Source organism: Palaemon carinicauda, chromosome 15 (genome assembly GCF_036898095.1).
Source record: "Palaemon carinicauda isolate YSFRI2023 chromosome 15, ASM3689809v2, whole genome shotgun sequence".
NCBI classification, from domain to species: Eukaryota; Metazoa; Arthropoda; class Malacostraca; order Decapoda; family Palaemonidae; genus Palaemon; species Palaemon carinicauda.
In genome coordinates this window covers 23,165,854-23,191,054 of record NC_090739.1, presented here as the reverse complement: position 1 = coordinate 23,191,054, position 25,201 = coordinate 23,165,854, and the positions used below count along the sequence as shown (strand labels likewise).

The following is a 25,201-nucleotide window of genomic DNA, read 5'->3' as shown; positions in this document are numbered from 1 at the left end:
CTAGTGCTCTCCTCACTTCATCTATTGTAATCTCTCTCTCATTCTCATCTCCCATCACTGGCACCTCAACACCTGGAACAGCAATTATATCTGCCTCCCTATTATCCTCAACATTCAGTAAACTTTCAAAATATTCCGCCCATCTTTTCCTTGCCTCCTCTCCTTTTAACAACCTCCCATTTCCATCTTTCACTGTCTCTTCAATTCTTGAGCCAGCCTTCCTTACTCTCTTCACTTCTTTTCAAAACTACTTCTTATTCTCTTCATATGAATGACCCAATCCCTGACCCCACCTCAGGTCAGCTGCCCTCTTTGCCTCACGTACCTTGCGTTTTACTTCCTCATTTTTCTCTTTATATTTTTCATACTTCTCTACACTATTACTCTACAGCCATTCTTCAAAAGCCCTCTTTTTCTCTTCCACTTTTACCTTCACTCCTTCATTCCACCATTCACTGCCCTTCCTCATGCTGCCTCCAACAACCTTCTTGCCACACACATCACTTGCAATCCCAACAAAATTTTCTTTTACTTACTTCCACTCCTCCTCTAAATTGCCAGTTTCTCTTACTTTCACTTCGTCATATGTCATTTTCAACCTTTCCTGATATTTACTTTTTACCCCCGCTTTTATTAGCTCTTCAACCCTCACTAGCTCCCTTTTACATCCACCTACTCTATTCCCCCACTCTTTTGCTACAACTAATTTTCCTTCCACCAAAAAATGATCAGACATACCGTTAGCCATACCCCTAAACACATGCACGTCTTTCAATCTTCCAAACATTCTTTTAGTTATCAACACATAATCCATTAATGCCCTTTCTACTACTCTTCCATTTGCCACTCTTACCCATGTATACTTATTTTTATCTTTCTTTTTTAAAAAGCTATTAATTATCACCATCTCTTGCTCAACACACATATCCACCAGTCTCTCACCACTCTCATTTTCACCTGGTACGCCATACTTCCCAATGACACCTTCTACCTCTCCAGCGCCCACTCTAGCATTTAAATCACCCATGACAACTACATAATTCCTTCTACCCAGTCCTTCTACACACCTAGTTAATTCATTCCAGAACTCATTCCGCTCTTCTTCACTTTTCTCACTACCTGGCCCATACGCACTGACAAACGCCCAACATTCCCTACCCAACCTAACCCTTACCCACATTAACCTAGATGATATCTCCTTCCATTCCACTACTTTACCTGTCATCCATTCACTCAGCAATAAAGCCACACCCTCTCTCGCTCTTCCCCTTTCAATCCCAGACACTCTACCAGACATTTCACCAAACATCATTTCACCCTTTCCTTTAATCTTCGTCTCACACAAGGCCAATACATCCATCCTTCTATTCCTAAACATACTTCCAATTTCACATCTTTTACTCTCTATCATACTACATCCACGCACATTCAAACACCCCAAAACTAGAGTGCGGGGAGCAGTCACTCTCCCCCCAGCTCCATCTCTTTGTTGCTGTCTCACAGGATGTAGATACAGGAGAGGGGGTTCCCAGCCCCCTCGTCCCGTCCCTTTTAGTCGCCTCTTACGACACGCAGGGATAACGTTGGCGCTATTCTAATTTTTATATGCCCCCGCGGCCACAAAGAGACATACCCCTAATAAAGTAATGAAACAATCTAGTAGTTAATGGTAAGGAGCACCATCGGTTTTATGTTATTTAGCTTTTCCGTCTTTGTGAAGAGATGAAGACATATCCCTCTTCCAGATTATTACGTGTTTCTTGCATTTGAAGTTGTCTTCCCTGCTAGATTTGCTAGGATTTCTGCTGAGGGAAAGCACTGGGTTTTAAATAACTGTTGTGAGAAGTACTATGCCTTATGGTTCCTCTCGGGGAAAATATATTTGTTCCAACGCGATATACAAACCTTGTAATAATTTAATTTAGGAATTCGCTTCAGCTCAGCTGAAACAGCCGAAGAGAAAGAAAACCGGGGAGTTGTGCTGATTGGTTGGTAGGTGGTATGGGGCGGAGCTTAGCTCCCCCCCCCACCGCCAGCACGCTTTCCTCAATTTTCACTCGTTTCAGCTCAATGTGGATGGTTGCGTACTCTCCGCTCTCTACGCTGCAGCCCTTTGCCTTCTCTTGTGCTTGTTTACCAGTGATTGTGTCATTTTTATGAAGGAGAAAGTTACTCTTTAAGATGCGATGTTGTGCAGGCCATGGCGGGCGTTGCAATGAGTGGCTTTTGTCACTTTCTGTAGACACGCACACGCTCTGCTCGACATGCAGGGGAAAACCTTGCTCTCAAGGTTCTCCTTGCCGTAGTGTGAATCCTGGCCGCCATTTTGGGAAGCCCGGATTCACAGCCTGTCGGGGTTTTCTTGCGTTTCGCCGGGGGAGCGGGTGACTATAGCGCTCCCGCTATTTCGGCGATCCCGAGAGACACCCGACAGATTGTTGGACCGTCTGATACCGATGACGACACGTTACCTAGTAAGAAGGGGAAACTTTGGGCGTCTCTTGGATTATCAGGTAAGCTTGACTTAAATTTGTTAAGACGCCGTTTAAATATGGCGGACGAGCTTCAACAATGTCATTTGAATGATACGATTGTTGATGAACACATGAACGTAATTGAGTTTGTAACAGGGTTGCCAGGTTGGTCTTTTTTAGCTAAAGACATCAAATTTGGCCTTTTTTTATTTGGAATTGGTTATCCTTTAGCAATATCATAAAAGGTTGGCCTTAAAGGCTATACCTTTGGCCTTTTTTAACTTCTTAAAGCTGCAGTTGATCAAAAGTTGGCCTTTTCTCTCTTAGGAAACCTGGCAACCTTGGGTTGTAACTTTATCGACTCGCATGTTCACTGATGCCGCTGTTGTTGTTGACTATGTACCTGATAAAGCATTTGTTCCTGGCAAAATGCAAACTTTTTCCAAGGGTAAAATAATTGCAGGACTCCCTGTTAAAACAAGGGAGAGTAAGGTTTTAATCACTGAGATTTCTTTTACGACTGATGGCAAACCCTTTACAGCTTCGCCCGCAAGTCGGTTAAAATTAAAATCTACCAAATCTCCTGCTGATTAGCAGTTAAAATTAAAATCTGCCAAACTTCAGCTGATACAATATGTTTTAAAGGTTCACCATGTTCACCGACCACGGCTATTCCTACGGACATGGCTCAGGTTGTTCATCCTCTCCAGTGTCGTCTGCTGTTGCCTCGACTAACGTTTCAGTACCTCAGAGGGGGCACAAGAAGAGGAAGCATGGGTGGTATTCCTCTTTTAGTTCCTTCTCCTCTCTCCTCCTCCTCTTTGTCTTCATCTTCTGACTGACTCTTCTCCCCTAGGGGAAAGAGGAAGGGGAAGAAGAGGAAAGCAAAGAGGGCCAGGAAGGTCAGTCGCAGTCGAAGGGACATGCTCGAGGACGTAGGTATCGTCTCCCAGAGCATGGTGACGTGGTCCTTGGGCCCCCGATCTACTGCTCAGACTCGAATTGAACTTCTCTTGAGCGGGGAAAGGAGAGTCCTGGCTTCGGCACGAGAAATCTTAGCTGTGGTCTCTCGTTAAGAATCCGCGGTACGCACGACTACCTCCACGGGGGTAGCCACGCGGACCGACACAGCGACTCATGTGTCGTGTGAGCAGGCCCAGACAGCCGGACACTGGACCCTCGTGACTCGGGCCCGGCATGGAGCCACCTTGCGGCTCAGCCCGCAACATGGGGGCCAGTCGTGCACGACCAGGCTAGCTCTCGCGCATACCAGCCGCGCGAGATGCAGCCAACCCCCATGCGTTCTGGCCATGTAACAAGTGAGGCTGCGCGCACCACTCGCGCGACTAACCTGTCTACACCTCCTGGTGTGAGCGCTGCAGTTCCCAGCGACCCCGCTCGCGCTCGAGCTCCTTCAGGAACTTTGTGTGGCTCGCAGCGACCAGTCACGCACTGGGTCGCAGTGGGAACCTCAATGCATTCCGTCGGGGATGAACCCTGCCAGGGTCCATCCTTGACTCCTGAATACACGCCTGGTTCGGTCCTAGGACCAAAGCAAGAGTATTCATGGGGGATATCATCACCTGTGCAGCATATTGCTTCCCCTACACCTACGGACGTAGCGGGACCGAGGGATCAGCCACTTCTATGGCCTTCACCGGCCGGGGAAACGGAATATCCCGAGGTGGAGTCGCCGTTCCTAGAAGTCATTAACCTCATGCATGAGATTAATGGCCTCAGGGTTTCTCCTGAGGTAGGGTCTGAGATAAGTATACAGCCTTGGAGATCCTATGGGGAGCTCCCGAAGGCAGTTCACGGCCCCTCACACTACCCTGGTCGAGACAGACTGCTCGAGCATTGGACCGAGTGAGTGACCAGATCGCAGGATCTGGTGACTCGCTTAGGAGCCAAGGTTCGAACAAGCATCTCCCTCAACCACTCCAGCGACAGAAGAGGTACTATGTCACAGAGTCTTCTGTGTCTCGTCCTCTCCCTCTCGACCATGGGGTCGGAGTGCTTGCTGGGGGTTCCTCGGTCGAGAGCTTGAAATCCCAGAGAGCGGCCTTCTCGGCCTCTGAGATTTCAACTATGGAGTCCATATCTGTAGCTGCTCTCAAGGCTGCTTCGTGGCTCGACCACTGCTGAAGTACAGCCACAGTGTTTGCGCGGGACACCAAGCTCGCTACCCCTGAGCATATGGAGCAGTACAGGAACCTGGCTTTGTCTGGTGGGAAAGCTGTTGCTTTTCTCTTGGACCAGCTTGCTACCCAGTATGCCAATCTAATCCTCAAAAAATGCGAGGCAGTAGCCGCTCGTTTGGCGAGACAGATTGATTTAGGAGAGGCCCTGGCACTCAGGAACACTCCTATTTGAGCTGCAACTTCTCTCTTTCCACCAGAGGAAGTTCGGGCCGCGCAGGATAAATGGAGCCTTGACTCGAAAGACTCCATTATCCACCAGGCACAGGCTGCGAGTTTTAAGGGACCTGGTCCCGCGAAACCGTCCGCAGCCAGGCCGAGTCAGGCCAAGCCCATGGGAAGTAGCAATGGTACCGCTGGTCGTGCTCCTGCTGCTCCTGTGCAGCTGAAACCTACTAATGTTCAGAAGGGTTCTGCCCCAAAACAGGCCTTTCAGCCATCCTCTGGAGCTCCTCTACGTCGGGGAAAGAACAGGGGCAAGCAAGGGCAAGGGAAACGCTGAGATTGGCTTTCCTCTTCCCATGTTGCTGAAGGTAGGGGGATGCCTATCGCGCCATTAGGCGATGTGGCAGCACCTCGGGGCCGAGGAATGGATAGTGTTGACCCTTTGCGAAGGGTACAAGCTCCCATTTGTGCTTCATCGGTCCCCCCTATCCTCCACTCCAATAGCGTTCCACACATACGCTCCAACATTTCTGAAGGCTCTGGTTTTGGAGGCGGAGGTCCAGGAAATGTTGGAGAAGGATGCGCTAGAAGTTGTACACGATCAGTCACCAGGGTTCTACTGTCGTGTCTTCCTTGTCGAGAAGGCGACAGAGGTTGGAGACCGATCATTGACCTTTTGCCATTGAACAAGTTTGTTCCGCTAACTGCGTTCAAGATGCTAACAGTTCGCACTGTGCTGTTAGCCATCAGGCAGTACGACTTCATGCTTTCGATAGACTTGAAGGATGCGTATTTTCAAGTACCAGTTCATCGGTCGTCTAGAAAGTACCTCCGATTCACCTTCCAGGGCACGGTGTACCAGTTCGGACTGTGCACAGCTCCTCAAGTGTTCACGAAGGAAGCAGCTTGGGCCCACTCGAGGGGCATCCGCCTACTGATGTACCTCGATGACTGGGTGATTCTCGCTCCCTTGCAGGAGCAGTTGATTCAGGATCGAGACTCGCTTCTGGCAGTTTGTCGCGATCTGGGGATTGTGGTGAACTGCGAGAAGTCGAACCTCATGCCCAAGCAGAAGATGAAGTATCTGGGAATGCTGATCGACCCTGCAGCAGCTCGCATTCTTCCCTCGGAAGAACGGATTAGCAGACTCAGAGAGGTTGCGCAGCCGTTCCTGTCGCAGGAACAACTTCCAGCCCTCCAGCGGTAAGCTCATCTAGGTCACCTCCCCTCGCTGGAGAAGCTCGTTCCTTTTGGGTGGATCCATCTCCGCTCCCTTCAGTGGTGTCTGAAGGACCAGTGGTCTGCAGCCACCGATCCTCCCTCTCGTCCAGTACTCATGGAAAGGGAGGTAAGGGAGGATCTCCTTTGGTGGCTAAACGAGGAGAACCTCATGAGAGGGTTTTCTCATAAACCCTCCTCCACCTCAGTACCGTTTGTTCACAGACACGTCCACGGAAAGTTGGGGTGCACACCTGGACGACTTGGTTGTGTCAGGTGTGTGGTCGGAAGAAAAGAAACACCTGCACATCAACGTGCTGGAAATGATGGAAGTCTCGAGAGCACCCTTTCATTTCCAGGCCCGTTTGAGAGAGCACTAGGTAGTGCTGATGAGCGACAACACGTCCATGGTCTCGTACATCAACAAGCAAGGAGGCATGCTCTCACGTCCCTTGCAGCAATTGATGAGGCAGGTGTTTCTGTGGGTAGAGAGTCAACTCGTAACCTTGTCAGCTAGGTACATTCCAGGCAAGAGAAACCAGGTAATATGGGCAGAATGGTCTCTTCACCCTTGGGTCGCGAGTCGAGTACTTGACCTCTGGGGGGGAACCATGCATCGACCTTTCGCAACACGGCCCAACGCCAAGCTTCCTGTGTTTTGCTCTCCATTACCAGATCCTGCGGCTGCGTTCGAGGACGCACTGCAACATCCTTGGGATCTACTGGATTGCTACACGTTTCCCCCCCTTTTTGCTTGCTTTGCGCAATCCTGCCCGAGTCTTAGTAACTCCAGGAGTCAGGATGACTCTCATTGCTACACTATGGCCACACATGGAGTGGTTTCCTGATCTGTTGTTGCTCCTGGTCGAGGCACCGAGAGAGCTACCACACTGGCCCAATCTCCTTTGGTAACCCTTGTCGAACAGGTACCACCAGGCATTGCAGTCGCTCAGACTTCACGCGTAGAGACTATCCAGCGTCTCCTCAGAACGTGACTTGCTGCGAGAGAGATGTCAGGGTACCATAGAAGATCCTCCTCCTCAGTTTATCAGGGGAAGTGGTTTGTCTTCTGTGATTAGTGTAGTGGAAGAGGTATCTCTCTGGTCGGAGCCTCTCTGACTCAGATCGCAGACTTCCTAGTCTTCGCAGAGATAAGCTCCTTTCGGTTTCTGCCATTAAAGGGTACAGCTCTGCCCTTGCAATGGTGTTCCGTCTGAAGGGCATAGATATCTCCAACGCCCTGGGGATTTCTATGCCCATTAAGAGCTTCGAACAGTCTTTTCCCCCGAGGGAACTTCGAGTTCCTCAGTGGGATGTCACCTTAGTTCTCGGGTCGCTTACTTGTGCTCCGCATGAACCCTTGAGCCGTGCCTCAGACAGGCACTTGACCTTTAAGACTGTTTTTTCTGCTAGCCTTAGCATTGGCGAAGAGAGTTGGGGAGTTAAATGGCCTCTCTTGTAATGTCACTCACGCAGAGGGTTGGAAGGAGATCTCCTTGAGTTTTGTGCCAGACTTTGTGGCCAAGACTCAGAACCCAGCGATCCACAATCCCAGGTTCGAGGCTTTCACTATTCCTTCCTTACCAGAAGGAATCTGTGCCGGCCCTGGAGCCGTTACCCTCGACGTCATGACCTATCCCTCCATTGGACAATACTAGCCAGGCGCTGGCCCATCTTACGGATTTAATGGAGAACATTTGCAAACGAGGCGAAATAAGGAAAGCGAAATTCAAGAGAGAGCTCAGTGAAGCTCCATTTATCGCCTCCCAAGGGTCATTCAAGCGACCCAGAGACCAAGACCTTCCGACCTGCTCTAAAACCAATCCCTGGAGGTATGCGGAGCTTATGCCGATTTTGAACGGCAAACTCTACATCTCAGAGAAGATGGGAGCTGTTCCCTTAGACGACATCCAGTTTTGGCCAAGCTTTAACGCTTTCCCTGATTGCTTCATTCGACTGAAGCATGAATCAATGTCAAAAGAGGAGACAGAACCGAAGGAAGTTATGGTTCTCAACCACGATAAGGCACAGGTTCTCTTGTCAAGTAGCCTGAGAAAGGCGGGTTATTCGGTGTCGAAAGTGTCCGCCTTTAGCAAGAAACACCCTACCTTTCTTGCTCCTGCTTAAATAGCATTCCCCTTTACGTGGAAGGCATTTAAATCTATTGCCAAGGCAGTGGAGGCAGGCAAACCATTCCCTGCACTTGAGGAGTGCAGCCCTCTGTCACTAGCCATGCCCATGTAGGAGAAGGAATGAAAGGAAGTCCACCTAACCTTCTCAGTAGGGAAACTGGACATCGCTGGACGACAGTTTAGCGAGAATCTCCCTAAACTTTCTGAGTTTTTCTTGTGCAAGGAACAAGAGACGAAGGAGAGACTTGCGGCCTCTTTATCCCTACAAAACTGCATGGAGATGTGTACAGGCCCAACGAAGTACCCCAGATATGCTCATGGTCCTGGTCAAAATGCATATGGAAAAATATTTTCTGCATACGTTGCACATATAATTCTTTTAACACGTTACATTCGTTACACTCGTTTTCCATTTAGTCATTTATTTGAAATAAGTGTCTATTAGAATGTAATTGCATCCTATTTCGTCCGGCAATTTGCACATTAAATATGCCAGAGTGCTCTTACTTATTTAGTTGAAGTAAACCTCATATCATTGTATGCTTACAAACAGCGGATATAGTTGACACTTATATTGTTCCGACAATATACTGTATACAAACCGTGAGACTGTTTGTATATCTGGTGGATACTTATGTTTGTTCATACAATATATGCTAACCTTGAGGCCCCTTTTCTACTGTCTAGTATGACTCTTCCCTGCAGGGGGCATGAAGCACTAACATTGTTTATGATTAGTGGTAATGACGGATAACGGTAACGTTATTTGTCTCAGTGGTCCAGATGACCATAGAAAAATTGTCCCAAGGTTAAGGCACCTGTGAAAATCCACAGATACAGTACTCTCTAGTAATTTTCTGGTAAACTTCCATTAGGACAACATGGCTTGAGCACAAAAAAACAGATTTTGAGCGAAGCGAAAAATCTATTTTTGGGTGAGATAGCCATGTCGTCCTGATGGACCCACCCTCCTTTTCTATAGAAAAGGCCTTGGCAGGATCCTTCCCGAAACTACTATATCTGTAGCACCATGCTCAATGCTACTAGGAATAACCGCCATCTTGGATATGGCGCCATCTAGATACTCAATAGTAGTATGGGAGGAAGGGTAACCTTGATAACGGCTCCCCTTCTAATTTGCCACTCTTCCCCCTCAAGGCGAAAACGTTATTCGCGGTGAAGATTGCTATGTGTCGTATCAAGATATACGTCCCCTGATTAATGCGATATCCTTAAGAGAAATTTTAAGGATATTTGTGCCAGGAGTTAGAATTCTGGAGACCTAAAGGTAAATTCTCTGGGAATATCACTGTAGTTCAAATATCCCTTGGAAGCTACTTACAGGAACCTTCCATCAGGACGACATGGCTATCTCACCTCCATTTTTTCTCCTCTAATTATTTTGTAGTTAACTTAATCAATCCTACAATTCCCTGAGACCAATTATTTTCTTTTTGTATAAAGATTCATAAAATCTTTAATATTATATCTTGTATAATTGGCTGTGGGCACCGTTCTCTTGTGAGTTTGGCCAATAGCGCGTTTCATACTTTTCTTTTATAGGGTAAGTATAGGGTTTTGTACTTCACTTAAGTGAACGAGCCTCTTTATCTCATACACATCAGTTTCCGCACATCGTAGACAGTCAGTCGGAAACCTCTTTAGTGAAACTCTTAAAATAGATCATTGACAAGATAATTTTGAATTAGTCTATAAGATGAACTTTTTAATAGAGACATATACTGTAAACTACTAAGGGTACACAATTCTTTGAAGCTACGATTATATAGATTATCCTGGATGCGGGGTAAGGATGGTAAATAAAATTTCCGTTTAGTGCAAAAGCCTTCTTCCGCAGTAAACAGATCATAGTTTTGGATTATAATCTATTTTGTACCTTGTTACCTGTCAGCAAGGAATTAGAGATTATTATAACAAAGATCTTTCTGATATTCCTGAAAGTTTTACTTCAAATAATAGTTAATCTATTTACCAGTTACTTTAAATTGCCATTTACCTAAAGGATGATAAGTTCAGATAATTAGTTTTAGATATTTTGTATCCTATGATATTAGAGAGTAAGACCATGAATCAGTGGTGGTATGGCAGACTAAAGTTGTCTTCAAATGTGCATCATAACTAGCCCACATCCAAAACCAAAGGGCTACTGTACAAGATCATCTTCCATGTTCCTAATAGAGGGTTTGCTGTTAATTTGGGCAGGATATAGCAGCCTATGTGGGTGTTGTGATAAAGGTAGAGAACAGGTATTTGACTCGATAGTGGAACAATCTCTAAGGTGCAATTATTCCTCTATTTTGGTCATGTAGATTAATAGGTAGTCTCATTGATAAAGTACCTAAGTGGCTCAGTGGGTTACTGGAACTCAACCAGTTTGTTGCTCCAGATTTGATAGTGGTATATGGGAATGTCTTTTGGGTGATCTTGTTCCGCATCCTCGCTTAGTCTCATGTTGGGTACAAATTTTCTTATTAAATCTTGTGTAGAGTGCAAGACCAAATTAAAATTCTTGGCATAAACAAGAAGTTCAGCTATGCAAAAAGAGTCTAATGCTTCCAAACAGATGGTTGCTACATTAGTCAGTTTATCTAGAAATTTGAAGATGTTAGGATAGCACATACATATTTATATTTGCAATTTCACTGAGCAACAACTCCACCACATTGAAAATACTGTTTTTTTGTCCCATCAGCGAAATTAAACAGTGTTGGGTCTGATCACTATTCGGGTGGATGACCGCCTAGTAACACTAGATGATCTTGACAAAACAAATGTAAAGGGCCTTTTTTTATCTTGTTCTGGATCCCTTAATATAGAAGGTAAATATCCTGTTAGGTACAGGAAACATCTAGATCTTTACACATTCCTTAAATTTACTATAATCTATCAGGTTTGTAAAAAGTTCAGGCTCTCTGTGAACCACAATGGTTTTAATAACCCTATTCAGGGCAAAGGGGAAGTGATTCGTGTATCTGGTCATCAGAGGTTAGTGTTTCCGAGGTTGTTGCACCAACCAATTTGCTCAGGCCACCCATTTCAAAGATGGTTCATCCAAACATCCGTTTTACAGCAAATCACCTTGGGACTTTCGATCACATTCTCGAACCTAGGGTTTCACAACCTTTTAGGTTGTTCTTTATAGGTCTAAAAGATATTCCACCATTATTTTGTATCAAAGATACTGGGGTGTATGTTTTTATTGGAGTCAGTCTAAGGATGTATCAATAACTCAGATTTTATTGTTAAAACTTTTTAAGGTGTTCTTTTGGGAAAATAATTTCCAATCTCAGCCTTTATAGGGTATAAATTAATGCTAAATTTGGTATGTAAACATCTGGGTTATACCTGTCCTTTTCAGGAATTATAATGGATAGTTTTGAGCCCGTTAGTACAGTATTGAAAGACCTCCATTTAAAAGGTCTGTTTTTCAGAATTAGGACTTGGTTCAATTTTAAACTTTTTTCTTACAGATTTAACAGCTAAATGCATAATAAACTGCAAGCTGTATCTTTTAAGGTGGGCTGTGGGAGCATAAAATGATTGTATTGCCCTCAATCAGAGCTAAATTATTTTAAGACAGAGTTGGTTGCTGATTTTTTTACTTATCAATAGAAATGTTTGCTAGTACTTTATCTGAAAATAGATGTCTTTGACCAGTAAGAGACTATATTTTGAACAAATTACAGATATTACAGGTATAGTAGTGCCCCTAATTTGGTATGTGGGATCAGAATTCCAATTCGTCTTCTCTCCAAAAAGACAATATCATTTCTAGTTAAAGGTTTGCTCACAGAAACTCACCATTAAATAGATCTAAACCTTATGTAAACCTTGAAGATTAAGCTTATTGATATTAACCTCTTTTACCCCCAATTGACGTACTGGTACATTTCACAATACTCATATCTCTACCCCCATGGATGTATCGGTACGTCCTTGCAAAAACCTGCTAATTAAATTTTTTTGCATATTTTTTATAACTTTATAAGAAACTTTAGGCATTTTCCAAAATAATGAGACCAACTCTATGACGAAAATTAAGGCTGTTAGCGCAATTTAAAAAAAAATATATTGCAAAACGTGCCGGAAAAAGAAAACGCCTGGAGGTTAAGGGTTGAAAAGTTCCAAATAGCGTTGGGGGTAAAAGGGTTAAGAGTATACATATATTTCTTAATTTTTGTAGAAATGTTTATTTTGAAAGAATTTTAATGGCAGTTTAATAACGTACCAGTTTTTTGGACATTTTCTTGCTGAATCCTGGCCTTCTTATAGAGAATATTGAGCTCTAGGTCATATAGAGGCTACTGGCACTATGGTGAGAGTCTGCAATGTAAGCATCAGGGGAGCTTCATAGAAATAAACAGAATTTTAATAATGACATTTGGTATTTCTATATTCACCTGATGTTCATATACATGCCCACTCTCCTCCCCGCTGACTTGTGATGTCAAGGAATATGGAGAACTTTTGGCTTCAACACTGAATAATATGAAACCAATGGTGCTCCTTACCATTAGCCCATAGATTTTCATTACTTGAATAGGGACATGCATCTTTTGAAAGGAAAGAAAAAGGGAAACAGATTTCAAGGGTTAACGTCAATAAACCAAGGTTTTAGAGAAGAAGCAATATGAATATGAGGTGATTATAGAAATAACCAATTTTAGTATTAAAATTCTGTTTGTATGAATGTACAGTAATGTTGTTCCAACACAACTACAAACCCTATGCTATTTAAAGGGGTATAAATATAATTTTAGTGTGGGATAACCAACCCAACCATTACCCCGCTCAATCACACCTGGGGTGTGCACCCACTTTTCTTTTTGGCTTGGTAAAGAACGTTCATACTGCCACTCTCTCCCGCAAAGACTTGCCACATGATTGTTTATCAGTTAATTCTGTTTTTTTATCCTTAAACTTGTTTTCATTTTATATTTATGAAGACAAACTCGTATGTTTTTATATATATTTAGCCTTTTATTACAGTTACTGTTTGTGTGACAGCGTAGTATGGACTCAGTCTCCGCCAGAAGGAAATCGTTATTGTGTTGATACTCCTCCTCCCTTACTATGCCTGTGGATGGTAGGCAGATCCCCTGCAGGGGAGCACCTTTTCCATTCATGGGTTAGGTGGTGCTCCCGAATGGTTTCCTCAGTCATTAGGTTGAAATGATAACTGTTGTAGCAGAAAATGATTTGTAATTTTTGTTCTTTTTTTAATATAGTTTCACGCCACCGCTCTCCTTCTCACGTCTATGATGGCCAGTGAAGGAAGTGCGCAGTCTTTATTATGTTTCTATTCTCTCGGGGGACACCCTTCCCGTCAGCGGGTTAGGTGATCCTCCCGAGGGAGTTTTTGTCATAACTTTTATTTTTCCTCAGGGAGCGATGCCGTTCTTCTTCGTGCGCCTTAATCTGCTGACGTAGTAAGAGTAGATACTTTCGTTCCTATGGGATTGGCCACTCTTGCCTCGTCTCAGTCCTGCACTGAGTGGAGCTCCTTACCTGTGACAGCTCCTGATCAGCTCGCTGGTTACAACCTTTTCATTACGGGATGAGGTCCCTGCAGATATTGGTACAGTCTCTGTTTCACTCTTCGGCTTTTCGTTCTTCATGCTCAAGTGTGGGAACAAAGTTAGTGGTATACTGGGTTCTTTCGGATGTTCCAGTTGGGGGATCTCTAAGGGGTGAACCCAGAAACTAGCCTCGGCTACGTTTCTCAGGTAACGCTCGATGCTGACTTTCAGCTTGAACAAGGCTTGTTGACGGGAAGCAGAGGGCGCTGCCAGGATATCCGCCTCCAAGGGTTGGAGAACTTTACCATCCGAGGGAGAGTTAACCTCCCCTGGTGTTGGGCTGCTCTCCCCTCCAAGGGAGAGCTTCCCTTCATCAGGTGTTTGGCAACTTTCCCACTTGTGGGGAGAATTACTGACAGCTCAACAAAGATTAGCAGCTGCTATCTCGTTGCCGAAGACTGTACTTCTGCCGTTTGGGCTGAGGGAACGCAAAGTTGAAGGCAAGGTCCTCTTTCGGGAGGACTTCTCTCTCATTCGCTAGAGATTTTTTCGTGACCAGCTTGTGCCTTGGTCAAGGACGACACTTCTCCCTCTAGGGGGAAATCATAGTCTGAGGCATTGTCTACCTTTGGGTGACATCTCTCATCCGCGAGAGAGATTGATCCGTGACCAGCATGTGACGTACGCCTCTACTTCTTCCCCTAGGGTTAGGGGAAAGCATAGTCCAAGGTGATGTCCTCCCCGGGAGAACATTCCTCTCGTTCCTGAGAAAAAGCTTGTGATCAGCTTTTTGTGAAAGAGCAGTCTCCTTCTCTGGAGGATCCTGCTAGTTCCCTTCAGGGGTCCGTTGGGTAGAGGAGTTTCTAACCCCTCTTCACTAGGGGCGTGATCCTCCCCTAGTGGTAAGGAGACGTCTTTTTTATCTTCCGGTTCAAGTCGCTATATTCCTTCGGGTTCTCGTGATGGTCTCGCATCAGGCTTGCGTAATCCCGAGCCTCCGGCCCGCGTTACGTTGAGTCTTCGGGCTCTCGTATCCTGGGACCTTCGAGTCCTCATGCTAAGCATTTGGGCTATCGTGACCCCGAGCCTCCGGGCTCCCGGTACATTGAGCCTTTGGGCTATCATGACCTCAAGGCTCCGGGCTCCCGTTACATTGAGCCTTTGGGCTTTCATAACCTGGAATCTTTGGGTTCTCGTCATGATGAGCCTTCGGGCTTTCGTGACGGTTACACTGAGCCTTCGGGCTCTTGTAATCTGGGACCTCTGGGTCCTCGTCACGTTGAGCCTTCAGGCTCTTGTGACCTGAAGCCCTTGGGTTCCCATTGCTTAGATCCGCGGGGCTCTCTTGACTTGTGTTTTGTTGAGCCTTCGGGCTCTCGTAACCCTTGTTACGTTTAGCCCTCCGGCTCTCGTAACCCAGAGTCCCTGGACTCTCGTTGCGTGAGCCTCTGGGCTCTTGTGACCCTCGTCACGTTGAGCCTTCGGACTCTTGTTACCCGATTTGCCCTGAGCCCTCAGGATCTCGTAACCCCCATTAGGATAAGCCTTCAGGCTTTCGTGACCCTCATTGCATTGAGCCTTTGGGCTCTCGTGACCCTCATTACGGTGAGCCTTCGGTCTCTCGTAACTCTCGTTATGCTGAGACTTCAAGCTCTCGTGTCCCTCGTTACGCTGAGCCTTCGGGCTCTCGTAACCCTCGTTACATTTAGCCTTTGAACTCTAGTAATCCAGAGTTTCCGGACTTTCGTTGCTTAGAGCCTCTGAGCTCTCATGACCCTCACCGAGGTGAATCTTTGGGTTCTCGTGACTAGTGTTTCGTTGAACCTTCAGACTCTCGTGCCTCCTGTTATGCTGAACTTTTGGGCTCTCTTCTCGCTGAACCTTCGGGTTCTTGGGGCACTTGTCGTGCTGAGTCCAGGGGGTCTTGTAACCTTGGGCATCAAGGTCCACGTTACGCAGAGACCTTGTGTCACTCTGAGCGGCTCGGCTCACGATATGCTTTGCCTCCAGGTTTTCGTAATCCAGAACTTCTGGATTCTCGTTGCGCCGAACTTCTTGGTTCTCACAATCGAGAGCCTTCAGGCTCTCATTACACTGAGCTTGTGGGCTCTCGTGGCTGAGCCTTTGGGCTCTCATCACATTTGAGCCTTCGGGCTCTTGTGAGCTCGGGTCTTTGGGCCCTCGTCATTCTGAACTCTGAGGTTCTCGTGACCCTAAGCCTTCGGGCTCTTGTCGCATAGAGCCTTTGAGCGCTCGGGACTTAAGGCCTTTGGGCCTTCGTCATGTTGAATTTTTTTATTCTCGTGACATTGAGCGCTCAGACTCTCGTCTCACCGAGCCTTCGGACTCTTGCTTCGTTGATCCCCCCAGGGTCTCTTAGCTGGACAACTGCTCTCTATGCTGCAGTGTCGCACGATGGAGCGGCATCGCATGACAGCAGCATCGTGTGACGGAGCAGCTTCGCATGACGGAGCAGCTTCGCGTGACGGAGCAGCTTCACCTGATGGAGCAGCATCACGTGAGTCACGCCACTCTACAGCCGTAGCAGGTTGTTGCCATGCATCAGCTAACAGCGGCAATGTCACGCGAAATACCAGCGCTGTATGGTTTATCAGTTTTCACGAGACTGGTAACGTCACTCTACACTCCCAGCTGGTTGCTATGCTTCAGCTAGGCTGTTCTCGCCAGCTCCGTGCCTTTCGTCTTCGAATGAACCACCGTCACCCTCACCCACCCTTCCCACTAACTAGTGGTTGGGCTAGCAAGCGGCTCTTGATCGTTTCGTCACCGAGGAACCCTCACCCTCTGCGAAATCAGCGTCAGTCTCACTACCGCTGAGACGGAAGCAGAGCCGAAAGAATTATTACATTCTCTAGTTCTATCCTTCTGGCAGATCTTTGCTTGCATTAGCTGGTGGTATTTCTTGCTAGCGAGAAAGCGTTTGCTGGCAACCCCATACGAGAAAGCGTTAGCTGATAACCCCATATGAGAAAGCGTTCGATGGTAACCCCATACGAAACTGCCTATTGTATGTGTTTGTGGAATCCTGGGCTAACAAACCCTTACATATTAGACTACACCCTTTATGTTAGACTCTCATCCCTGAGAAGTTTTACATATGTCCTACAGGCATTTGTTAAAACTCCATAAAGGCCGTAAAAACTCCTTCTGCAGGCCCATGCGCTCTCTCCAAGACAAACCTTAAGGTTATTGCTACAAACACAGTTTCTACCAATTGCTTGATTCAGCAGCATGCCATCATTGTTCCCCTTGGCACAACGAATTCTCGTTTAAGACGATAGGCTTGTGAAACATTTTATTTTTTTACCCTTACAGGGTTATTGTTTCAAGCCTTTAGTCCCAAGGGAACAGTGTTGGCTTACGTTTATGAAGGATAGCAACAAACGTTGTTATGTTTACGAACGTTAGGCAAGCCAACGGAGGAAAGATAGCTACACTAACTGTATATTTTGTTTTGTGGGCGTATGTGCTCATATCTTAAAAAATACTATAGCTTGTTGATGATCAAAAATTCCTTGGGCAATAATGTTTTGATTCGTACGCACATACATTATTCCTTCAAGTGGGCTCAAATGCGTTTTCAAATGTTTACCTGAAGGTAAAGAATACGCATGCGCTACTGCAGATGGGCATGTACATATTCGTGCAAGCGATCTTTCTGCCGACAAGGACTATAGACCATTTTACAATTAGAACTCCATTCTAATAAGTTGTAAGTGTTGCTGGCCATATCCCTTAAGGAAACCAGGTTATACATTACTCTTTTACCTTCCCGTAACGAGACATACTGTATATATGCGATTTTCCTTCATAGACCATTCCTTCCTTTCTTAGTTTTTGAAAATATTTTGACCGAAAACTTCTTATAAGTGAATCCGTTTCCTAGAAGGGAACATTCAATACTTTACCAGTTTTACTGATGATAGACAAAGAAATACAAAATTTTTTGTCTTTCATGGAAGGAGAAGATTTCGGTTACGATCGTTTTCAATGTTCTCCAACCGAGTTCCGGACACGACTATAATTCGGGCTATGCCTGTATGTTCATCCAGCACCCCGGTCTGTTTTACTGTTCAGTAGATGAACTTAAGCACATATTACCCATCCAACAATAGATTGAAGATACAGTACATCTCAATCTTCCCCTTTGGAGGTAGTTGGGTGTATTCGGTAGTTACCGACTGGTCTCTTGTCCGAAAGTGATCTCTGTGGAGATTCGCTGTTATAAGTGGTACCGGCTACCTGGTTTACTGATATATATCACACTGGGCCAACCCCCACTAGATTGGTGGCATTTGGAGGGAGGACAGGATCCTACCCCCCTTTCATAACAGAAGTGTGCAATCAGTTGCACGTCTTGACATCAACTTGAGATGCTTTCTTGTTATGCAATCTCTCTAGCCCTCAGAATGAACCGAGGAGCATTGACATTCACTTGAGAGTCAAGGTTGCTTTGTTCCACTCAAGGGAACTTGCTAACTCTTAGGGGAGGGGAACAATAGTCACAATCCTTGGGTATTGTTGACCACTTTACAGGATAATTGGTAGACCAGATAGCCCAGTGGTCTACCCATTTTCCAATAATAGGAGGGGGAAAATCTTTTCTCATCGGTCTACTGGCACCTCAAGCCCAAGTGGAAGCAAGCAAGCGATTCCCCAGACACCCTGGTTCAACTAAGGTCAGAAGAACTGATGGATTTCAGATGGTGGATGACTGACGAAAACCTCTGCAAAGAGGTTAATCTTCTTGTCCCCCTCCCCTTTTGGAACTGATGCCCTTTTTGGATGCATCAAAAGAAGGTGGAGGGGTCATATGCCGCACTAAACCATCTCCATCCTTTGGTCCGAATGAGAAATGTACCAGCATATGAATCTCTTAGAGAACCATCTAGCAGTAGAAATACTCAGATGTACAGAAGACAGCTTGGTGTCCCTATACGGTCTCTTCATTCCGGGCAACAGGAATGTGCTTGCAGGCAATCTGAGCAGAGCAACGCAGATAGTGGGCTCTGAGTAGTCTTTGAATCATCTAGTAGCCAGCAAAGTCCCAGACTGTGGACCTGTTCACAGTGGCTCTGAATTTCAGGCTCCCATTCTACTGTTCCCCAGTCCCAGACCCCCAGGCTCTCTGGCAAGATGCATTCCAACAACAGTGGTATGACTTAGATGTGTACACATTTCCCTTCTGTCTGATGAGAAAGTCCTCAACCAAGTCAGGATAGGCAAGAATCTTATCAATGACTCTAATAGCTCCGCTATGGCATCACGCAGAAGGGTTCCCAGACCTCCTGCAGCTTCCGAGGGAACTTCCTCCATGACATAATCTACTCAAACAGCCACATGGCAACATCTTCCACAAAGCCGTAGCTTTGCCTCGACTTTACACATGGAAACTATACAGTACCTCCTCTCCCTCTCTTGATGCCACTATTTCAATAATTGTGGAGTTCCTGGAACGCCTTTGGGAAGAAATGCTTCTCTTGGTTTTGGCAGTCAAAGGCGGTACCACTTAGCCTTAGGTCTCACCTTTAAACTGAAAGGAATAGATATCTCCTCCTCATTGGAACTTTCTTTACTCATACAAAGTTATCAGATGGCTTGTCCCAGTCTGAGGTTAGACCTCCTGCTTAGATCATGGTTCGAGTCCTTCAGATCCTGAAGGTAACTCCCTATGAATCATTACACCAGGCAACAGATCACCACCTTATTCTGGAGACTGTGTTCCTGCTTGCTTTGGCCTTAACCAAAGAGTCGGTGAACTGCGTGGTCTATCAGACGACATCTCCCATTTAAGGGGATTGGGAGAGGCAGTTCTCAACTTTATCCATGAGTTTATTGCCAAGACTCAAAAATCCTTGTTAGGGGATCCTATTCGGGCCCTTCAGGATCGAATCTTGGTTCTGTAACCAAAAACCCAGACCAACTGGTACTTTGCCCAGTGAGGAGTCTGAGGGATTATTTTGAAGAACAGCAGCAGCTCGCCCCTGTGTGTCGGCAACGTTTGTCAGCACGGGGAATGTCAAGAGGAGGGTCATGAAGAGCACAATCTCATGGATTCGCAAAGTCATCGACATTGCACTTAATCCTGACCATCCTCCACAACGACGACCCAGAGCCCATGACGGCAGGGGCATGGCAACGTCCTTGGTGTTCAAAACGAACTACTCTGTGGCGCATGTACTGCAAGTGGGTGTGTGGAAAAGTCAGGCGACCTTCACCACCCACTGCCTGCAAGACATAACCCACAGGAACATGGATACGTGTTCCATTGGTCCTGTGGTGGCTGCACAACAAGTGGTCTAAACACATCAAGCTCCTTGATGGACAAGTGGCAGAGGGTTATCCTGGTTAGTCTTGGGGTGAAGGAATAGAATGACTGGCTTCTTTCTTTTCTTCTGGGGAACCAGATTCGCGGTATTCAGCACAGCTGACCTCACCTCTCTGCAGGTAAGATCCCCTTCCCTTATGTATCTTAAGTATAGAAATAATGCTTGTTGTACCCTCAATACCCCTGTGAGGGAGGCTATTGGGCAAAGTCTCAGTACTCTCAGATTCCTATGACTCAAGATCCTATTTACCAAGACCAGCCACATTGCTAGTTTCACAAACACACAGCTTCTGCGGGCCGCTAATTGTGTATAACACAACTATTTTTTGCGAGGGCAGGGTTCCTACTACCTTCGGTCTCATACCTAAGGAGAGAGAACCGACTTCCCCTCTCTAAAGAGGTAAGTCATCCCTGTAAATAGCGTTATAGTGGTTTGCAGACTGTGGCGAGATGTAGCACGCAGACTGCCTAATGTCCAAGTGCCAACCACACTCCAACATTCTCTACACAAAAAGATAAATTGGTGGAATATCCAGAAACCTGGGCAAAAGGTAAACAGTCAAGTCAAGAGAACTGGGAACTGGGCACCACCCCGTGATTTTTATAGTGGGCAAAGGGACCTAGCTAGAACCTCAAATTTCCCCATTATCATCTTGGGTTCCCAGCCTCTCTCCGCAGTGCTATGCACGGAGTCCGAAATAAGAGGAGCAGTATATTTTCTAGGTAAGATATTTTTGTTATTTAAAGGTAATTGAACATTAGGAGAGGAAAAAAATAACCTTACAAAGAAAATTCTAAATTGGTGGCTGAGAAGGGGACCGATTATGTAGGGGAAAGAAACGCTTACTGTTTAAAAGAATGAAAGACATTTTTATTTTGAACAATTGAGAGAAAAAAAAATAAATATCCTGGTTAGACATGCATAGACTCTTGAGGAATCCTTCCTCTAAATAGTCAATCAACATATATATAAATATAAATAAAGACCAACTTAAGCGTAAATATTTGGGATGAATTCAAATGTAATTTGACAGGTTGCTTCAGTAATGATCAAAGGGGCTGTAAAACAATGTTACACATCTGACCTGTCTCTACATGCTCACCTTTACATCAGAAAAAAAAAAATTATGTAATATATGAACTAAATGCTTATTATCCTCAGTGCTACACTCAAAAGGGATGGCTAAATATCATATACAGTATAGTAACTTCCTAAAAGCCATGCTACAGAAATCTACATATAGTACCTTGATGAAAGCAACAGTGTGTACATTGTTGTTGCCTGTGTGGTCCAAAGATCTCAACAAGCAACACCACCACTACATTAGATATCCACCGTCTACGTGGGCATAAACAGCAATGTGAGAGATTCTGTCCTTTACTCCTCCATATGTTGACATTGTTGTGATCAAAGACTATATCTCAGTGTTTGGGTTCAAAAATCCTTTCTTAAAAAAAGAAATCAATGATTCCATCGCTAGAGGCTTTGTTCCCATTCATCTTCCAACTGCCACTGACAAAAAATTTCCTTGAGGAAGACATTTACAGTACTATAATCTTCTCCAATAAAAGATATGTAACAATGTCATCTGCAACACGCCTCTACTCTACTTTTCACTGAAAGGTCCATTTACTGTCTTTGCAGTGTCCTGGGTCAACAAACCCTTCTGTCTTTGGGGACCTCAGGCAAGAAAAATGACACTTTATGGCCAACACCAAAAAACCTGGCTAGTGTCCCAATTTCCAAGCATAACAAGCCACAGTATTATCTTATTTTGCCTCTACTTGACTAAATCTCTACACAGTGTTTTGTTCTGAACTAGCTTCACTTAATCTTGTTAGAAATTTTAACCTATGATCCCTGCTGATGTAGGGCACCGTCACTGCACCCTAGCATTAATAATGTACAAAATAATTATAAAGCGCTAATCCACTGTCAAAAGAACTGGTGAAAACAGGTGCCAATAGTTGAGATGTTCTCTTGGCCACGATTAGACAAAAAAAAAAGTTTATTACAAATATGAAAAAAAGGTTGACACATACTTCAATAAGGAAATTTCCATTGTAAAATAAAATAGTATTTCTCTTCATTTCAGTTCTACAATAACTAGACTGAAAGTTTCTTTGAAAAAAAAAAAAAACATTCACATGCTGGACACTCATATGGGTTCCATATACAAAAACATGTAATAGATTATACAATGTGGATGGATCTGTATACAGCTTTTAACAGGGCTGTGGGTTAAAGAACAATGAGCATTTGTTGACTTGAAAACTGTTAATGCTCAATTTCTTTTCCAAAACTCAACCAAGGAATTATTTACATCTTCTCTGTAGTCTTCTTTATCCTGAACTTGTTATTCTGCAATTAAAAAAATTTCAATACTATTCTGCAATAGGTTACCCAGTGGGGATGAAATTGGTGACATCTTGGTGTCTTGGAATAGATGTGCAGAAGTCAAAGTCAAAGTCAAATGATGAATGCAATAATGTTACAAGACTGGAATTCTTAATATGGACAGTACAATGATGTGCCTTCCGGTGAATGAGAAACCATTTCATTTTCACATGCTGACACTTACTTACTGGAAGAATAAACAGATTCTTCACAAGCATAGAATTTCATCACGGCCAGGCTAATTCACACTACTGTTATCTTGTCAATTTCTGTCAATATGAAAATTCAAATGCCTGCATAATGCTTCACGTTTCTCTCAAAAACAATTGTATTTTTATTTTATTTGCTTTGTATACTGAAAAACACAGACATTCATTCCACAGAAGCTAACTCTCTAAGTTTTGCACATTTATAAACTACACTCCTGTATGCAAAGTATGTCTCTCTTGTTTGTGGTTACTTGTGTTTTATAAAGGGCAGCTTGAATCGTTACAAGAGTACAGCCAGCAGGTAAACACTTTCAATCAGAAAGGATATTACCCTACTATTGGGCTATTTTCTACCCCTATCAAGTGAGGATTTCCTGTCGGGATCATTAACTCCACTATGCCCTTTTTTGATCTGACAATGTTGTTAACCCAAGCCAATGGCACCACATCAGACATGTAGGTGTGGATACCCCCAGTAAATATCATTAAATATCTACAGGAAACAAAGATCTCAGTATTCAGGTGACAGCTCTTCCTGATATTACAGTTTTTCTAGTTTTATATATATATATATATATATGTATGTATATATATATATATATATATATATATATATATATATATATATATATATATATATATATATATATATATATATATATGTATATATATATATATATATATATATATATATATATATATATATATATATATATATGTATATATATATATATATATATATATATATATATATATATATATATATATATATATATATATATGTAATATAAAAGAAAATTCAGTAGTTTACTTCGCTGAGTCATACTAAGAAGTAAATATCATGATTGTCCATGATTTTGTTGATAGAGTGCTCATGCATTTGAATAAGTATAGTATATTGTTCAGGATTTGTATGAAAGATTAATGATGAAGTGAAATTATTATACTATATTTAGGAGAAACAAGGATATGCCTTAGAAATTACAGCAAAAATTGTAATTTTCAGGGAAGCATGCTGTTGTCTTTGGAGAGTATTTCCTTGTGTATATTGATTACGCCATTGGATTTGTTAGAATATTTATTCTTTAAATTTGATATCAAACAAAAAATCTTTTCTTTTTTCAGGTAATATTACACCAGTACATTATGACGAACAACAAAATTTTTTCTGTCAGCTAATTGGGAGTAAGAGGTGCATATTATTTGCCCCTGAACACTATGAGCGCCTGTATCCTCATCCAGTATATCATCCACATGATAGGCAGTCACAGGTATGAAGCTTGGTGAGTTTTGCAAATGATAGAATGTGTATTATACTTGGTGATAACATCACTGTAACAATTTTTTGAATGATTTGTATTCATATATTGCATAGACCACTAATTCCACTCATGCTTATCATGTATTTTTTTAATACTTTACCGTAATTTTAAAGTAGTTTAATGGGATCACTGAATCACAATTGAAGACTCAGATGGAGCAAAAAGGAGAAAGAACTGAAACTGCCAGGTTACCACACTAGACACAGACTATGTAGACATTCCTAAGGGATGCAGTTAAGCTAAAGCATAGTGCTTGGAAATTAAATAGCTTACCGGCTTGCAGCAAGTGAAAGTATTCCAGAGATTTGCAGAGATTCAGCCTGGCCGAAGCAGTGCTTGATACTGAAATACTTTACTTGTCCAGACAAAGTAAAGATATAGTCTTGATGTCAGACTATTTGAGAAGAAAAGGGATGCCTCTTGGTAGTCTAAGGATACCAGGAAGTTTTGTTTCCTTATGGACTACCACAATGACTGTAATGTCTCCATCCTGAAGGGGTCAGGTGTGTATACCTGTGGTAGAGTGAGATTGAAGATAAAGTATTAACCCCCTTTACATTTACAACCAGGAAAAGACCTCACTTCACTATACTGTACAAGACCCTGAACCTCTTGGGTTTAACACTGTATAACCCATAGGTTGAAAATAAAATGCTATGGATATGACTCGGTTATATGAATGAAGGTAGTACAGTATATAGCACCAGACCTTCCTCCCATTCAACATAACCAAAATCAGGATATTTTTATCACTTTTATAAGCCATCTTGCAAGCTTAGTTTGAAAAACAGAATGCTACAACCCCAAGACCCCAATAAAGAAAGTATCATAGTTAGTAAAAGAAATTGAGAAGTAAATGATGAACTGCAAAGGAGAAATCTAGAAAAAATTATACAAATTAAGATTGATAATTTTTGAATAAATCAAAAGTAGACTATGGAATGAAAATGTATTATTTATTTGTGTCTTCATTGTTTAAAAGGCTGGGAGAATTTAAGAATACAGTACTGTATTGTATATAGTTTTTAATACCTTTATTACCTATCTATTTTTTTGTTTTTCCTTTGAAAATTAAATTCCTTTTTTTTTTTTTTTTTGCTAACTTCTTGGTAGTTAAGGTTTCTCATATGCCAACTGCACTAATTATTTTGTGGGTTGAGTAAAAATTATTTCATGAGTAGTTGTTTATTTAAATT

The 25,201-nt window shown here is 43.6% G+C and overlaps 2 protein-coding genes across 4 annotated transcripts in view; both read left to right on the top strand.

Annotated features, from left to right (window-relative positions):
- msps (msps cytoskeleton-associated protein 5) overlaps positions 1-25,201 on the top strand; it is a 374,587-nt gene that overhangs the window by 79,689 nt on the left and 269,697 nt on the right. The gene's annotated exons all lie outside the window — the stretch shown is intronic.
- The window catches only part of LOC137654519 (hypoxia-inducible factor 1-alpha inhibitor-like), a 128,688-nt gene that overhangs the window by 72,348 nt on the left and 31,139 nt on the right, over positions 1-25,201 (top strand). The window contains exon 4 of the mRNA XM_068388219.1: positions 23,809-23,954. Coding sequence (XP_068244320.1) covers positions 23,809-23,954 — 146 coding nt within the window. The remainder of the gene's footprint in view (positions 1-23,808; positions 23,955-25,201) is intronic.